This window comes from Passer domesticus, chromosome 17 (genome assembly GCF_036417665.1).
Source record: "Passer domesticus isolate bPasDom1 chromosome 17, bPasDom1.hap1, whole genome shotgun sequence".
Classification (NCBI taxonomy): Eukaryota; Metazoa; Chordata; class Aves; order Passeriformes; family Passeridae; genus Passer; species Passer domesticus.
The window spans coordinates 7274531-7293285 of NC_087490.1; the positions used below are offsets into that span (position 1 = coordinate 7274531).

At 46.3% G+C, this 18755-nt stretch overlaps 1 protein-coding gene and 1 long non-coding RNA gene across 24 annotated transcripts in view; one reads left to right on the forward strand and one right to left on the reverse strand.

The window, feature by feature from the left end:
- The window catches only part of FBRSL1 (fibrosin like 1), a 502054-nt gene that overhangs the window by 24985 nt on the left and 458314 nt on the right, over positions 1-18755 (reverse strand). For all 22 annotated transcript variants that reach the window (XM_064392668.1, XM_064392660.1, XM_064392670.1 and 19 more), the window contains 2 exons: positions 1920-2316; positions 85-338 (listed from right to left, as the gene is read on the reverse strand). In XM_064392668.1, coding sequence (XP_064248738.1) covers positions 85-338; positions 1920-2316 — 651 coding nt within the window. The remainder of the gene's footprint in view (positions 1-84; positions 339-1919; positions 2317-18755) is intronic.
- Positions 12595-16011, forward strand: LOC135282684 (uncharacterized). 2 transcript variants are annotated; one of them, XR_010348746.1, is made up of 3 exons: positions 12595-13104; positions 13453-13703; positions 15728-16011. It is a non-coding gene; the product is annotated as an uncharacterized LOC135282684 (long non-coding RNA). The 2 variants fall into 2 exon arrangements; XR_010348745.1 differs by having other exon boundaries at positions 13456-13703.

Here is an 18755-nt window from a genome sequence, read left to right on the forward strand (position 1 = left end):
TTTCACCTGCCCACCAGCCAGCCCATCTCTCAACACCCTCCAGTGCATGCATGGCCGATTAGCCCTGGAGAAGAAGGGACCTACCCGCAGGGTGCCCTGGTATCACGAGGCTGTTGGTGGGTAACGCTGGTGGAGGTGGCAGCGTGGGTGGGGTGGCGAACATGGCCGGATGGTGCTGGTGCTGGGTCTGCGATCTGAGAGAGAAGTGCGAGGTAGCAAGATTAGAGATGGAGAGGGGCAGAGCTGGGCCGGAGGAATGGTGTGGTGGAATCTGGGGAGACAGGGGCAGGTGCTTCGGGAGGCTGATGCTCGTTGCACTGCTAGCACTGCTGCTCCGGCTGCAGGGAGAGAGATGGGAGGGAGGGGAGAGAGACAGACAGACAAAGAGTGTGTTACAATACACGACTGAAACGGTGCAAGAAATACACTACCAGAGACAACACAACTATGGAACACTGATCTCCCCAGGCTCATGCTTTTGCTGGTCTTAATGGCAGTGGAGATAGTTAACGAATCTTAATGAACGTCTCCAACAGGGCAGAACGGGCTTGGGCTCTCTGGAGGGACATCTCCAGTGCTGCAATCCTCAGAGCTATCTGTAAGTACTGAGGAGGGCCACAGAGGCAGCTGGATTTTGCACCTTTATGGAGCCTCTGATGACCTTGCAGTGTCCATGTGGATCCTTGTGACCAGAGGACACAGTGACACCAATTCCTTTTTCTGCTGCTCTGGGAGTGCAGAGCTGCACAGCACCAGTGACTGGGACCCCGCTGGATCTGCTGCACATGTGCTGTGCAGCTGTAGTCACACAAGCATGCAAATGCACACCATGTTAATAATGTTTCTCATAGTAATTTGTATTTTACATCTTCTTCTATTATTATTATTACTCCATTGCAAGTGATCTAAGTTTCGTGGGCTGAAACACACTATCACTGCAGTTATTAGTTGTGTAATTCCCACAATACTGAATATCTGTTGCAAGTTAAACCTCAGAGAGATCTTGAATAGCTTGAAATATTATTCACCGTTTATTCTATGGTGGCATTTACAAGATAAAACCACAACAGAGCCTAAGTATGCAGGATACTGTGAAATACACATTAATGGCAGCTCTCTGTATTCATATTCTGACCTTTGTGCAGTCAAATATTATGCTTTAAATCAGTTTTCTCATCTTGTTTAAACTAGTCTAGCTCTTGCTCAGGAGGCAAGTCATGTTTTCTGTACCAGCAAAAGGACTATACAGGTTCCAGTTGACTGACTAAACTCTTTTCTCTAGAAACATTTTATCCATTTACAATTTTCACCCACCCTCCTGACTGGATGGAGGCAATTTAAACAGCAGAGCTAAGCCTCCTGCAAGATCTGAACATGTCAGATTGAAGCAGATTTTTCAGCCCACACAGGAGCCCTGGTCTCCAGGGACACAGCATTTTCCAGTACAGATCACAGGATATTCTGAGCTGGAAGGGACCCACAAGGATAAGAGTCCAAGACAGATATCCCTCTTTTGATGCTGGTGAGCCAAAAAACCTGAGAACCATGAACAATGGAAGCATTTCTAAATATGGAACAAAGGTGTTGCTCAAACTCAAACCATCTTAAATTTCTAAGTCAAGAACTAGCCAGCTCAGACAAGACCACGCAAAATTTTCCTTGAAACTGGACTGAAAGGAACACGTGCCTTTCTGCAGAAGGTGTGCATTTATCCCCTCATTTATCACGTGGATTTATGCACTGATCCACCACAGCTGGAAAAACCAGCCTGGAGTCAGCCCATGAAGTCCAATACCCAAAGCTCGGACTATCTCACCCCAGGGGAGCGCTCCCCTTGCCTCCCAACAATTTCTACCTACTGGGAACAAGCCTTAGCCCCGCAGCAGCCTGAAGATGACGTGAGCATCCCTTCCCCCTACCTGATGTTATTGAGTCCGTTGTGGGCCACCTGGTGATGCACTTGGTAGTTGAGAGGCGGAGGGATGTGGCTGGGAGGCTGGCTCCGAAGGTCGGGGATCAGCTGAGGCTGCGACTGCGGCCGGGGCTGCGGCTGGGACTGCGGCCGGGGCTGCGGCTGAGGCGTGAGCCTGGGTGGTGCTGGTGCTGAAATCACTGGCTCCTTCTTCAGCAGGGGGCTTGCTCTGGCACTTGACGTGGGTGCTGAGGAAGTGGAAGTCACGACGGCAGCGACGGGCTGGGGGCTGGGGATGGGCAGGGCGAAGGGCACGTCGGTGCTCAGCTCCCGGCTCCGCTCTAGCCCAGACACCTTTGGGACATTGGCTGCTTTCGCTTCTGGCTTGTCATTCAAGGTGGGACCTTATGGAGAGACAAGAGAAAGAACAAAGCGCGTGCTGAAAGGTTTGTGTTTCTCTCTCTGCTTGGTGGAGCATATGCCTGGGAAAAAACAAGTCATGTTTCAGCTCGTGGGAGCGCCGTGGGAGCGCTGCTGCTACAAGATGGATGTGTGTTTGAGTCTGTCCTTCCGCTGTCCTTGACTGGCCGGTCCACAGTACTTTCAGCATGTGTGCAAGAGACTTAGCTGTCATTAAATGAATGCATACTGCAGAGAACACACAGCTTTGTGACTTCTTCAGGGGCCCGAGGTTATGTACAATAGGAGAGTGAACACGTCTCAAGTTACTGCTACAGTATTTCCTGCTCAATGCAAGTTTTATGTTCATGAGACACAGGCCTCATCATTAAGACATTTCATTTTCTCAATGCCCTTTCAAGGTAACCCACATCGGATTTAGGTTCAACTCCAGCTCCAACACACCAGGAGCCAAGCATCAATCCTTAATCATAACCCTATCTGTCTTCTAGGATGGAGACTACCTGGGATCTCTGTAGCAAAGGAGGGGACAGCTCTGCAGAGAAGCTGTGAAGCTGCTGTCCCCTGGCCACACACTTGTGTTTAAGAACAGAACGGGGAACAGTGGAAAAATCCAGTCAGAAGTTCAGTGGGCACCCAAATCTAGTCCTGCTCACCCTAAACAGTAAATATCTGTAAGCTCAGCATGCTGAAACTATCAGGAAGGCTGCAACCTTGCAAAATGCACCTACAGAGAGAATTCCATATGGAATTACTCCTTCTGTGGTGCCAAACCCTGACATTTTTCATAATTAAGCTAAACAAAGCATCCCAAAGAGTTAAAAGGCTGCAAAGGAAAAAGGGAGGAAAGAAGAGATATTTCAGATCAAGCAGTATCCAAAAGGTTGTAGACAACTGAAAAGACCAACATGAAAGCAATTCAACTCCCACTGTAACTCCCTTTTCACCCTAATCTGTGGATCCTGAAGTGCACACATACCCACAATAACAAGAAAAGCTCTTCATGGGCTACAGGGTTGGTGGTGTGTTTCACGCACATCCCACTGTGCACACACAGCACCTCTGACTTTTAGGAGACACTTTTGTTACCCACCAAAACGTGCCGGGGGCTGCTGGCATTTGGCTGCCTTGCAGACACGCAGGAGATGCTACCTACACTCATTAACATGCTCCCGACACCCTCACAAACTAATTCCACCTTTGAAATTCTCCCATGTCATCAAAGGACTGAGCCAGTTCCTGATGTAGGAGGGTGTGGAAATAACACACAGCACACCCTGTGAGCTAATTCTGGCCGTGCAGAAGCTGTGGCCAGTGTTTGTGAACCAGCCCATGCGAGGACAGAGTCCCCAGTGCCACTTCCACAGCCTGAGAGCTGGCATCAGATGGCAGGAGGACAGCAGTGAATCAGAGCCTGCAGCACACCAGCTCATGTTCTGTACCCAAGAATGCCCACGTGGTGATGGCATCCCCTCCCTTGAGATAAAAGGCAGCTTCCCACACTGCTTCTGGCTCTGCCTGCACTCTCACCAATGCACCATTTCCCTCAGCCATCAATCAGTCAGCTCATCACTGTATGAATTCAGAATGCAAGAAGAGGACGAATGGAAACAAAAGAACTATATTTATCAGCTGAAAATGTCTTGAGGTCTTGGGGCCTCAAACCCACAAGTAACAGGAACAGAAGCCTTTCCAAGCACCAGTGTTTTGGCTGGCAGCAAGTACTATCAACACTGTACTTTCCAGCACCTTATATATCTTTACAGGTTTGACACAATGTCTGGAGATCCTAAATTAATCTCTACAACAAAAACAAGCCTCTTATTTCAGTGAATTTCTTTATCAAATATGAATTCATGCACCACAGGTAACCTGGTTGTGTGCTGTAGCTAGACTTGGTTCCAATGCTATTCAGACTTTATTTTTGAAGTAAAATTCTCAATGCTTTTGCGCGTCATTATTTTTTATAATATGTTTGTAAATTTCCCTCAGTTTTTACTGCTAACAGCTGAAAAATTGTCATTGCCTAGTCAAGCCAGGGCTCCCCACACTGCATTTTGGAGCAAGTGTGTTCACAGCTGCAGATTCCACTATTTTTCAGGAGCTACCCATTAAAAGCAATTGGGTTTCATTCCTGAGCATAGGTTTCCTCAGAGCCCATTAGCTCTTTGCATCCAACAGGCCTCCTCCTACAGAGTTAAACTTCATATTGTGTAATTATAGGCAATGCAGACTAATGGTGTATATTCAAAACACACTGGCACCACGAAAGTTAGTTGAGTAAAAAGTCAATTAGATCCAAAACAAATCAATAAAGTCCCACATTAAAAGCAGCTGTTTGACCAGTTTTATGTGCAACTATTGATTCCCTGTGGTTTCAGCACTAGTTCTCATTTGCAATTTTCTCAAAGCAAAAGCTCAGTCTCCCTTGCTGACTGAATTGACCAGCCAAGCCTGGTTGTGCTAGCTAGTGCTAGGGGTACATGACTAATTCCTGCTGCCAACTTCCATCTCTCAGGATGCAGTACCACAATGTTTTTGCCTTTTGTTCTCAACAGCAATGAAAATATCCACATGCCAGTTTCCCCCTCGCCAGAAAAGCTACAGGCACGAGTGGGAGTATCTTCTCTCCTTCTGCAGCCATGTTGCACAAAAGCAGAAGCACTGAGAAGGGAAAGATATGATGTGGATTCATGGGCAAGAGGGGAAAAACATCTGAGGGAGCAGCCCCCAAGCCTTCTCGGACACCACACAGGAAGGGGAGAATCCTGGTGTTTGGTGACTTTGTCATTTTTCCTCCTGATGGCTGCAATGCACACATGGAAGTCTCTCAGCTGTCTTTCCTGAAATATCTCAGAAAGTTAATCTTAATGACTTTAGTGAGGGATGTTGCCCATTCTGATCAGGATCCTGAACTTTGTAGTTTCTCTGCAGGATACTTGAATATCCCTCCGAAGAGAACTACACTCCTGCATGCCCAAGCTCTGACCAGGCTGACTGCTGCTCACATATGGAAATATCCCAAGGAAAGCAACCAAATACTCCCTTTTGAGCAAGCTGGATCAGGTTGCATTGAGATCCTTTCAGAAATTTCTGTTCTTGGGCTGCTAATCCAGCCCTCCTGAGCAGATGGACCCAGGGAGCTGAGCACAACTGCCCCAACAAAAACACAGACCCACCCGACCACACCACAATGTTCTAGAGGCAAAAATGTGTTTATTTTTACCAAGTCCTAGAGTAATTTTCATGCTTAATGATAACAGGCTGAGCCAATTTGCCTAAGACTTGACAGTCAGCTCCAATAATTCAACCTTAATTAAACCTGAACGCATGTCAGTTCAGCTTGTCCCTTCACAGGAAATCTGACATTTGTAATGATTCATGTTCCAGCCATGCTACGGGAAGGCTGGATCACATCTGCCACTCTCCACCGTGCACAGCGCTACCCCTTTTGAGCATGCCAACTTTTGTTTATTTTCTAACCAAACACCTTGGATTTCTTCCATTGAGAGGTTTTCTTAAATGAACAGACAGTGAAACATGTCTTGATCTCACAGGGATGAATGATGACTGAGTGTGAGAGACAGGGAAGAAAAGGCTGAAACTGCTCTAACAAGGAAAAAACCTCAACAACCTGGGATTAGTAATTCTTGCCTCCCTGATCGACTAATTTGTTCATTTGGAGTGTTGCAAAAGGTTAACCTCCCTACGTCTTGGGCTGCATCCAATTCCAACTTCAACCGGTAAAGAAGAAAACGTAACAATTTTTAAAAGCCCAGAGAGCTTTAGCTCCTGCTGTGTAAATCTGTAGGAACCGGAGGTGAAGTTTAAGGGAAACCCCGAAGTCAACAACAGCTTAAATTACTGTATAAAGCTTGCTTCAGGAGGAATTACCTGAAGCTGAGAGACCATCAGCCAAGACCCCATCTGAGAGCTCCCTGAATTCTGGATCTGAGGCTGCAATAAGTGAACACTGCCCATCCCCAAGGCTGCAGAGGGTGACATGCCTGCCAGTGTGTAACTACACAGCATTGCAGGCTAAGCACAATACAGAAAGTCCCAGACACAAATTAAACCTTTCTGTTACAGGAATTTGCTTTCAAGCTGATTAAGAGTAGCTCAAGTGCAAGGGATTAAACATGTAAAGGCTGCTTTGAGAACTCCAATAAGCAGTTACTGTGTTATACAAACAGTACTTAGGGCAACAGCAGTTCCAGCCCTGCCTCTTGCTCTTTGCAAGCTGCTGGTTGCTGCTGAAAGGGGACTGTCAACACACGTACAATGTGATTGGAAATAATCTAATCTTGCTTGCACGCCTTTCCTTTGTCTCTTGAAAAAAAGAGAAGTGGAGTCATTCAGACGTCTTTCTGCAGCCTCCCTTGCTGCATTCAAACAGCAAGGGTGATGGGGTGATGTGAGAAAGAAATGCCTCTCCTACATCCATCAATGACATCTTTACCAATGGCAATTTCCCAAGAAACACAACAACCACCATCTGTAGCCCATCTATCCGCCCTGCACATATCCTTGAAAACAGACACAGGCCAGACTGGCTATGGTGAACCCTGCTCCATATTCCAGCAAGAAACACTGGAAAAGCAGCACCGCAGGAATTACACATGGCAAGAAGCTGAGAATTGCAGAGCGAGTTGATGAGTCCCAGAGAAGAGTTTTGAAACATCAGCAAGGGGAAAGAGTAAAGAAGGGCAGGACTTTCAGCAGGAGGTCAAAACAAAGAAATAACTAAATAAACATCAGTAAACATTTTGTGGGTTTTTAGAAAAAAAAAATTAAATTGAACTTTTAGGCTGCTCCATAATGTATTGTAGATATGGAACATATAATAAGCAGAAGAGAGAATAAAGCATTTTGCTTTGACAACGATAACACTGATGCTGGTAGAGTGCTTACAAGTGAAAATCAATATTTAAGTGCTAATTCTTTATCCCTAGATGGCTTTTGCTTTTATATAAATGGCTTTTTCATTGCATTTTAGGAGAGTAGCACTACTTAAGACTTTAAGCGATTAGGCTGTTTGCAAAGGTAAGGCAAGCAGAGCTACAGCACAGAAGCTCCCCAACAAAGGGAGCACAGAGTTCCTCCACCTATTTTAATGCAAATCAGCTCAAGATAAGACATAAAGACGTGGGGCTTGCACATAAAACTACTGTCTTGAAGGGTCCAAGGTTGTGCAACACGAGGATTTTTAACATTACTGAGAAGCAAAGGCCAAGTTTCCATCACAACAGCAGTACTACACATCAGGCTGTGCCAAAACTGCGTTCTCCTGTGCCACGGGCTCCTCTGAACATCATGGGCTCCTGGTGGAATTTATAGAAAAATTACAGTGTTTTCTCACAGAGGAAAGCAAACTGTGAGCACAGGCCCTTGTGCTGGCTCTGAACCCGTGTGCCATGGAGCTGGCCTTTGTTCCCAGTGCAGCTCCCAGAGCCCATCCCAAGAACAAGTGGGGAGCTCTTCCCAGCCCGCCCGGATTCGCCCCCTATCACTCAGCTCATTTGTACAGAGCTGTCTGTCAAGTCACATTGCCTGCTGCAATCTGAAACACCTCCCAACAGCTGCCACTATCAATTACTCTCCCAGGCAGCCCTGACTATCAGGAGGAGAACTGGAGCGAGCACTTGCCAGTTTTAATAAACTGTGTTGCCCAAGTCATTTAACCTGCTAGATTGCTGTATGCTGGGGCTGTAACAAGCCTTCAGCTTTTCAACCTAGAAGAAAGCAACAGTGGCAAAAAGCTGTCAGCTTGGTCCTCAGAATTAACTTCCAAGGGTATCTTCCCCCTCCCTCCCTTCCGAAGCGCCCAAGTTTAAAAAGTGAAATATCTTCAAGCCATTTTCATAATGTCACGACAAGGAAAGCAGCTCTCCTTTTTATCACAGAGCCAGCAACTCCCAACAGTGAAGGGCTGATGTGCTCCACGATTTCCACGTTAGGGGCACACCTGGGCAGAGAGTTCCTCTCTCCTGCACCCACATGGACACATCCATGCACTCCCCAGAGCCAGCTCTGGGTCACCAACACCCTGGAAATGCTGATGAAACCCAAGGCTTCAGGGAACCCCGACCACCTCTAAGGCTTTGCATTCCCTCACTCTCTGTATAATTAAAGTTTCTCCCCCAACCAAGACCTCAAGCATGGCAAATTTACATTTACTTTGATTGTTTCAGAATAGGTAGGAAGGATTCCTTAAAGAAATACCTATTTAAAATTAAAACACTTCCATCCAGATCAGTGTTTTCAGTCTGCAGCTCACATATACACCAAGATGTTTGTGAATGTTAACCAATAAGGTCTGCCATCACTAGAATTAATTTGAACACAGGAATCTGCCATCCACCAGAAAGCTTACTGGACTCTACAAATCAAAAAGAAAATTCAAACACGCTACACAGAATGTTTTCCTCAGCCAGCTCTGTAGATAAGAGCCTTTGTTGAGAAAGCTTGAAGCACAGAAAGCTTTCACCCCCTCCTGCAGAAACTGAGGAGCAGCAGCAATAAGATCTGTGGACTTGATGCCTATTTGCTGCTCTATGGTTCTTTAATGGGATGTTTTATTCCTAGAGATTTGGGAGCTTTCCATGCTCTATCGAGGCATGTTAGCTGTAAGCATGCATGATGACACACCAAAGCTGCAGGAGCTGAATGAAAATGGGTGCCAAACACAAGGATTGGGGCCACAGCATAAAGAAGAAGGATCACCATTCAAATCCCCCCAAAGTAAGTCACACTGCATTTTCCCAGCAATGCTGCTTCTGGCAATATCTCAATGCAAAGCTGGAACTGGATTTGCAGCTAAATCACCTACTGTGGATGCTGGCGTTGTAATGAGATTGAAAGTTTCATACAGGCTTTTTAATCCAGGGCTATAATGCTGGATCAAATGGGTTAAATCTCTTCAGCAATGCTCCTAAGCAGATGCTGAATGCCTACAGACCAGTGACGTAGGAGCCACTCTACCTCCCTGGCCAGAAAACATTACTAAAGCTTCTTGTAGTTGTGTACTTAAAGGTGTGTTTGTCTTGTTCTGTTTTTAACGTGTGATGGCCTTTTGTACACCTAATCTGAGTGACAGACAAGCAACAAGGCAAATAAGACACTCCCCCAATATAAAAGCAAGCAAGCACACATCCTCAACTCCAGCTGTAAGCTTTTTAACAGACAGAACTGTTATAAACCAAGGAATCTTTTGATTTTAATTAGGCAAACAAGGGCAAATAATAAACCATCAACTACTACATTACTAGAGAAAATGTACTACTTTTGGTGTGTGAAATCCATATCGATTCCCATCTAGCCTGCGAGTGAGTTATTAATCACTCCAATTAAATCATGAACACAGGTCTTTACACTGAAATTGAACCCCCACCAATAGATCGATAACTCAAACCTCCAAGAGCAATTACTGCTCAGCATAATAGAGCAGCTTGTAACACAGAGCTCCATGCAGACCACAATTCTCTCTGTCATATCCTTCACAGGCAGTGCAAACAAACTGGGGAAAGAAAGATTTTATAACTATTATTTTCAAAATAAACAGACATCTGCTTAGAGTTACCTAATCTCTCACATCACAGAGGCAGATCTGCCAAGGTCACATTGGAGACATGATTACATTTTTTCACAATTTGTTATTCTAGCAAAGCCCTGATAAGATTGAACTATTGAAGTTCACACTCTGGTTTAATTTCAAGAGGTTAAATGCCAAATCCTTTTCTTATTGCTACAAGGAAGGGATCTGCCAGGCTGCATAATACCCTGTGTGGGCTAAGACAACAATTTTGTTTCATCTGCACAGTCTTATGAAGGTTTTGATTCTTTTTTTTTTTTAAATGACATCAGAGAGCTCCAAACTCCCAAGGAATGATTTAAAGTAAAATCAGAAAGTGAGACTGTTCCGGAGGAGCGTCAGTGACCTTTCGGATCTTCCAGCCTGGAGAAGTTAAGTCAACGTCTGGCTGAGAAAGCACACTTGCTAACCAAAACCAGAAAATGGCAAGAAAGAACATTCTGAAAAACCAGATCATCTCTGCTGGGAACAGATGATTGTCCTAACCAGCCAAGCATATGCAGGGTCACAGAAATCCCCATCTCTGCCTTGGAAGACAACTGATGCCTGTCCTGATGCAAGGAAAGAACTGTCCGTGCTCAAGCTCTTGGCTCCCCGTCCTTTCCAGGTGAGATATGTTTCCCTGAGCATCCTTGCTTCTGACAGGCTGGCCTCTTCCCACAGCCCTGGAGCCCCATCCATCATCCTTCATTAGGGCAGCTATTGGCAGCCAATTAAGTGGTGAAGGACCCACACCACAGAGCTAATCAAGATGAGTTCATACCTTACCCTTCAGCCTGTGGGCACTGGCTCCTGCCCACTTGCTTCCCCTTGTTGCTGGCATGGAAAAATGCACCAGATCAGGCACCACAAGAAAAGCAGCAAGCAGAGGGGCAGTGCTACTGCTGGGGTGTCACCATGGCTTCCCACCACCAGGCAGCTTTTACCAAAGGAAGGCAGGGAGATTATCTATTCCCCCCTGCAGCAGAGGCAGAAAGAGCCCAAAACCAGTTTTCTTCCTCCCTAAAGGGCGGCAAACAGATCTGTTTAGAAACAGTCCCAGTGAGAGAGAGTTGAGGTTGGAACTGCGAGAATGCAAAGTTGTGCTGCAAGGTGACAGAGTCTCTGCTAAGCAGGAGCCAAGAGGAGAGACCCACCATGCACAAATTAGCAAAATCCCATCTTGTTTGTTTGTTTGTTATGTCCAGCCCTCACAGCTCAGTAGCTGCTGTCACATTAGTGCTAATATGCTCATAATTTGTGAAAACAACACTTGAGGTCGAGTGCTTGTCGAGTGGGGCCACTGCTTTCCAACCAGCAGCTCCCCATCCCTGCATTCTCCCACTGTCCCTCTTCACTCCCAGGCCCCTTTCAGGCAGACCCCTCCCATGGATTGAGCAGCAGCACATCACTGCCCTAAACCAACATGTTCAGCTGTTACCCACTTGCCTCCATTCTGCTAGAAGCTGTGAAGTAACACCTCTTTCCATTAACTTGGTTGAGAATGTAGGGTCAAGATGAAGAGAAATTGGAAGAATTTTCCTGCAAGTTTAAAAGCACTAAGGCTTCTCTTTGCGTGGTCAAAATCCAGCTCCTGAGCTGCTGGAATGGCATCTTAAGAAAAAATTGAGATATTGAAACTAACAGACTAAATACATTCAACAACATTTCCAGTTGCATCATGGATAATTAAAATATTTAAGGGACAAGCTGCAAGTTGTTAATCAGGGAACATTTATTTGAATGGTGTGTGCCCTTTGGATTTGGTCCCTATGGCAACCAAAAATTCACTCCAAAAGGATATGCTGGAAGAAGCATGTCAGGAGCTGCCTCAACATTTTAATTCACAGAGTAAGAAATGAATAAATCCAGCTACTGACAGCACAGCACAGGCAAAAAAAAAAAGTTTGTAAACAGCATCAGGAAGTCACAGATGGCCTTTTGCTTTTTAAGATTGAAAAGGTTCACTCTACCTTTAAACATGCCCACTATCAAGAAAACTGGACTGTGTTGCACATGAATCACAGTTATTAACTACTGATAACAAAAGTTCTAGAATAGAGGAGCTTTCCTTCACTTCAGTTCTCAATCCTTAATTTTTTGTGATAGTGTTTCCACACCTCACATTGGAAGGTGTTGCATCTTCTGAAAAATCTTTTCTGTCCCACCTGGTTCAAGAGGAACCACACTTGAGAGAACACAACAGCATCTGAGGGATGGCTTTGCAAAAGGCTCAAGAAGGAAAATGTGAGGGATTGGTTTTTCCTTCTAAACAGGAAAGAGTGGTTTGGTATGCAATAAGGGAAAGAAAAGAACACTTCACTGCACTGCAGAAGGCAAACTCCTCCAGCATGATCTCAGTGTGTGAAGTGCAGCTGCAAAGCTCCTTCCAGCTTTCTCCTTTGATGAAGTGTGAATTCTTCAATGGGCAGTAGAAATTCTGGAAATATTTTAGTGCTGGATAGGCTGGAGGATAATGTATGATCTGGCATCTAGCAAGACCTAACAGAGGAACACTGTGCCGTGCATTGCAATGGAATCACACCCTATTAATGAAAAGGTGCTCTTGAATCTCTTCTTGTGTGAGGGTTTATGGCTGTGGAAAAAAGTCTTATGAGGCTGGAGGGTGCAAGGCAGCACGAACTGCTGCAATGCCAGCCTGGATGTGCAAAAAGACTGGAGCAGTCACTCAGCACTTGCAAAGCCAAAGTGAGCTCTACACTCCTCTTCCCACTGACTCCTTGGGGTCCCTTTACATCCACTGCAGTGGCCCTGCAAAGATCATCAAGCACAACAATTTCCACAAGGCTGCTGGATGGAATCTGCCGCAGGTTGTCAAGGCCATGGAAAAGCCTTGTGATTGTGACAGGCATGAGACTACTCAGTGTAGCGAGGGAAGTTGTTCAGGAGAGTGTTCACTGCCCTACTGACTGAGGCATTTGTCTTTCTTGGTGCCTGGGCTTTGCAGGAGCCCCAAGAGCACACAGCCCTGAGCTCTCCCCCTGCCCAGGCAGAGCCACAACTCTCACAATCCCCACGTTACCCTGTGAGCTGGAACTGGGCAGGCACTGCCACATGCAACCTCTGTGCCGGGCAAAAAACAGGCACAGGCTCAGGCTTCTGCAAAGATAATCACAGGAACAGTCTGGTCTGAAACTGCTGCACATTTTCATTTCAATATTGGGTGAAAGGAAAGAGACAAGTAAGTATGTGGGCTTAGCCTGCAGATACTTTTCCGAGACAGTAATTGCTGCATAATTCATAATCTTGTTTTTACATGTTTGCCATGTGTACCAACAATCCCACTGAAATCACTCTAAGTTTTTCCTTCAAGTCCTCTCCATGTCACAGTTTTTCCAAACTGCACACACATAAACATGCCTAGAGTCCAGTACTAAACAGCTACTTGGGTTTGGCAAATTCTTGTATTCCCAGATTCTGGCACATTACGAGAGGAAAGTGGGGTCTCAGCTAATTCTTGAGAGTTTCCACTCCCCATTAGCACATCAGATATCATCATTCACTCATTATATCTGTGTTTCCTTTCAAGCAGTTCTCTGTGAAGTCAGAATTGAGCCTCTGCATCTCTGCCCAGAGCCACCTGGCTCCCCATCAACTCCAGGTCCCACAGGCTGGAGGAGTGCTGGCCTCTGCACGAGGCAGGGCTGAGAAATAGAACTATTTGCAACTGATAGGAAATCTTAGCCCAGTAAGAAGCAATTCATAGCTTCTGCACCAAAGAAGATCACAGGGAAGTGCAGTGATGCAGTTCCTCATCTCAGCCTGCAGCAATGGTTTGAGGTATTTTTGCTGATATTAAACTAACTGGAGATGACATCATAGATCCTTGCAGGGAGGGGAAATGCATTTCTTCTAATGGACCTCAAAATGGTTAATCAATTCAACGATTACAAATGAAATGCTTCATCTCTCAAGGGGCAGAATCCAAGGGCTGGTGCCACTGGTTTTGGTTTTGAGGACACAATATGGTTTTGTTTTTGAGGACAACACTCCAAAGTGCCAGCAGTTGGTTTCAGGGAAAACCACCTCCTCCCACATTAACATATTCATTTGCAAAATCTATCACATATGTTGCGTGCAAACTGGCTGAGAGTTGATTCAGCTCTGACAGCAAGAGAGCCTCTAGCCCAAATATCTGAAAGTAATAAAATCCACACCATCCTCCTGATTCCTCACCCTAGCAGAGAAGTGACCTATATTTGCTTTGCACTGTCAGTGCTCCCAGAAGACAGAAAATAGTAGCACTGGTCCATGCTGGGCTTGTGGACCTCACAGTGGGGTAACCATCACAAGAAAAACACAAGCAACAGGGCTTTTGTTACAGGTTATGCTCATGGCTAATGGCAATGACTGGGGTATCACATTCTACCTTATGGTCACTCCACAAACAGGAATTAGGCCAGGAGGGGCAGAGCACCCATTATTTTATATATAGAGATGGGAAGCAGGGGAAATTATGGAACAATGTCTCACAGACAGCAAGTACTCCTGTGTTTTTAAGAGGGTTCTCCTCAGCCCTTTGTTTTGCAGGCAGGCTGGCTCTGAGCTGGGCTGTTCCCAACGAGCTCAGCCTGCCAGAGGCTCAGAGAACCTGCTCTGAATGAGCATGCTTCTTCCCATGAATTTGTTAAAACCAAAGCCAGATTCCCCTTATGCTGGGTGCTGCATATTTCTGAAAAATCCTGTCCTCTTCTAAGGCTGAACACAATCATGAGTGGCAGGAAGGAAACAAAGATATTCCCCATTATGAAAGGAGGAAAAAGACACCGAGGGAGCAGTCAGCCTCTCCAATGCCACACCACATCTCTGGGGACTAAAGCTTTTCTGCATCCACAAGATAAATCCACCTTCTCCCCCTGTTCCCACAGCAGCAGAGAACAACTCCCCAGTTACCAGTGCTGGATGCCAGTAAAGGTCTCCCTTTTCTTCCTTGTGTAAGGCATTTCCCTCCCCTTCATTTTATAAATTACCAGAACAGACATTTAAATGTTCAAGAATAATCTTAACAGAGTATTCACGCCTTGGGCATTTTCATGCTCTACAAGGAGTGAAACAAAAGGGCCTCATTTAATACCTCCCTACAGCATTCCCTATTCGTGCTCTTCCCTTGTGAATCTCCAAAGGCAAACTCTCAGTGGTTCAAGGCTCCCTACACACCCCATCCCTCCCTTCTCCCTTTTTAAGATGAGCTTCTAAAGCAAATCTTGCTGGCTGACAGGAGCAGGTGGTAGGAATCCTTCAAAAGCAGAGAAAAACCATTTGTAACCAATAAAAGGAGAGGAAAAATCCGATTCCTGTGGTTTTACTGAGCACCCCTGGGAGTCGCTCGGATGGCAGGCACATCCTGCTGCCCTGTGTGCTCTGTGCCCCCTGGCACCCCAGCCCTGCAGCTGCAGGACAGGCAGGATGAACATCCCTGTCCCTGCACCCCTGCCTCCCGGGATGCCAGGGAGCAGGGTGGCTCTGCCTGCTTTATGGGGCATTTCAGGAGCACTGCACCAGCTCCAGAGCCTGATGGGGCAGGCTAAGGGCTGAGCCCGTCTTCTGCCCTGGATTTGAGATCTAGCTTCACAAAACCAGCAAAAGCCTCTATCCTTTTCAAACATATAGAAACCATCCAGTGTTTGAACGAAGTTTTGTGCTAGATCAAAAAGCCAGACCTGCAAAACCCTCCTTGGGGCTTTGCTTTTATTCTTTAGCAAAACCCCTCTACAGTAACTTTCTGATCTTCAGCCTTGGAGAGAAACATCACAATACACTGGAGGGGAACAATATACCTTAATCTCTTGCCTTATACTTGACAGGTAAAGAAGTCTGACTTGGAAAGGACCCCCAGGACATGGCTGGCAAAGGCTGGGCTCTCTGTGTGGCACTTGGAGACAGCAGCTCTCCTGGAAAGAACTGCAGCCCCGGGACAGCAGCTCCTCTCTCCAGCCCTGCCATCCGCCTTTCTCCTTCCCTTATTGTCAAAATTGATGAAGGGAGAGGCGACAAGCTGGAAAGGCATGGCCAAGACTCAGAGCGAGCATTCAAAGCACCCCTGCTGTGCTCCAAAGTGCTGTTATGGCTGCTCCCTGTGTGCAGGGAATTAGGATATGGTCTCCAATCCAGCTACAAGCAAAGGAGGCAGAGGAATAAATGTGCTTTCTGCCGAGACCTCAGATATTGCTTCTTTCCTGTATTTGCTGGCAAGCACAAGGTGCAAAAACATCCATGATCAGGAGCAAATGCTGGAATCCAGGTTTATCTGGATGTGATCTAAGGGCTACTTCACTATGATGTGGCCAATGCAGTTGTTTGTTCAAGAGTTAAAAGGAAGGGATATTTCTTCCTATGGAGGAAGATCAGGAAATTAAACCTGGACTTGACTCAGCTCCTCCTCCTTTCTCATATGGGTTTCTCTCCACAAGGTGGGGGTGGCAGTGGGTTTGAATGTTCTCCAAATGTGATTTCCCTTTCCTCCACAAGAAATGTATAGAGAAAAAGGTCTTGCAGTCTTCTACAGATATGCCACATTTAGAAGCTCTGGGCTTCTCCCCATATCTTTGGTTCTCCATACCAATTTTGCCTGTTCACAGCCTGAAGTGATGCCCACCCCACCCCATGCACTGCACATACACTTGGTGAAACTCCATCACTGACCAGCTTTTCAGCAGCCAGCCCCACACCAGTGCCAGGAAGTCCATTTAGTTTGTGAGGCTACAAAACCCAACACACTCCTTTACAGAGCCTGGAACAGCACTGCAGTATTTACATCCCTTGCAAAGAACCACAGAAACATTTATCACTGTCTGGTCACGCTCTACTTGTCACACACCAGCACTGGCATCCTGGGGAGGACTGTATTACAAACAAGCGCCCACCTCAAGTACCTTTGGGGTATTCAGCATGTTGTGGCTGCACTGAATTGGTTTCTGACCAGAAAAGAGAACACTTTCTTCAATCACCCTGCAGAAATGTTTTCCTTATGGGCAAACTTCAGAAATATCCACCGCCCGATACTGAGGTTGGTTTTTCTAAGAGCTAAGGGTCGTAAAGTAGCCACGTGTTTAAACAAGAGGTCATTATCCACCAGCACCAGGGTTCAGTGCAAGCTTCTAAGCAAGAAGCAATTTGAAAATAGAGCTGTTAAAGCAGCAACAGTAATTTAGTGTAATTTAAGTTTCTGTTTTACTGATTTTTCTGGCTAAGATTCATAGTGCTATCAAATTAGCATCTGGTTATCTTGTTGAGAGGAGTGAAGTCAATAGTCTAACAGGCCCATTTTGCTTCTCTTTACTGCTGCAATTGTGTGACTTCATTGATACTAAGACCTGAAGGCAAAGGACACAAGGACAGTGCCTTATGGTAGATGCCAAGCTCCTATTTTGTGTGTGATACAGCACAGTCCAACAGATGAGATTTCAGACACAGCAATCAGAAGAAACTATTTCTACTCAAGATGCCATAATACCAAAAGCTTAACACTAAACTTATTAGCTACCACCCAATTGGGAAGTGAGATTTTTCAAAGGCCTGAAGTCACCAAGACATTGAGGGTTTGACCCAAACCTTTAAAAGCTTTGTAGCAGTTCACCTGCACCAAAACCTGGCAGCATTTCACGACCAACAGTAGCATATAGCAACATTTGTTATTTAAGCAAATGTGCTCTCCTAACTCTTTGCAGAGGAATCTGCTTTACCCAGTACCAACCTCCTCAGTCTCTCCAGCTTCATTCACCCAGTGTGGTAACAGGAGAAGCTCCTCCACACCCTTCCTTCCTCTCCCTCTCCTCCACCTCTGGACAGCACATCATTTTCAGTGTCGGTTTGTGCTGCCCTCGGCATTCCACACTGCCAGACTGGTCAAACCCACAGATGGAAGGAAAGATGCCTTTCCAAGCCCACCTCTGGAAAGATGCAGATGTGGTAGGAAAAGCCCTGCAAGCTCCCCTTGTTCCCTTTGAAACCCGAGGAGAAGAGATGAGCAGCACATTTGAAATTAATTACAGCAAAACCTACTGCATTGTTCTCTCCTCTCCTTCCTTTTCCCCTGACCCCCCCCTCACTGCAGAGCTTTCACTGGAACCTCTGTGGCGTGTATATTTTCCTAAAGTTGCCAGGGCCAAAATGGTACAGCTGAGACATTCACAGGAGTCAAAGAAAGTGCAGGCCCAGGTTAGTGCACAGGGGTACAATAGTTCCTTAAGAGCGAGCGTCTCCCCCGCTGCCGCTCCCCTCCTCCCAAACCTTCCGTCTCTAATGAACCTTTGGTGTCTGTCCACAAAAAACAAACATCAATCAGGCAACAGGCTGTTCCTTTTCCCCTGTTGCTAGTCTGAAATAACAGGCATCCCCCGCTGGGCTGGGAACGCCACTTCCCTCTCCAGCACACATACGGGATAATAAGGGGGAGGCGAAGGAGGGAGGAAAACCCGCTCCGAGGTGCCAGAATACACAGCGAGACGTGCCTTTCAGAGCCAGAGAAAACTTGGGAACACAACAGCTTTTGATTCCTCCTGCCCCACTGGGTACGTTAATTATTTAATAGTTGGCTTGTGAATTGGTGGTGGTGGTAGGAACAGGGGGGAAGGGAAATCAGGCTTTTCCCTCCTGCCCCCAGTCCCCTCCTTGCGCTGGCAGAATTGTGCGCACACACACACACACACACACACGTGTGTGTGTGAGGCTTTGGGCATGCCTAGCAGCCTCCTCTGCTCCCTGTCCTCTCTCCCCACCCACACAAGACCCTCCTTGTTGGCCTGTGACCACAGCGGCCATAGACAGCATGGGACAGCATCTGGATCAAATGATGCTTGGGGCAAAGAAAACCCATCTGCTCTCCCTTTGGAG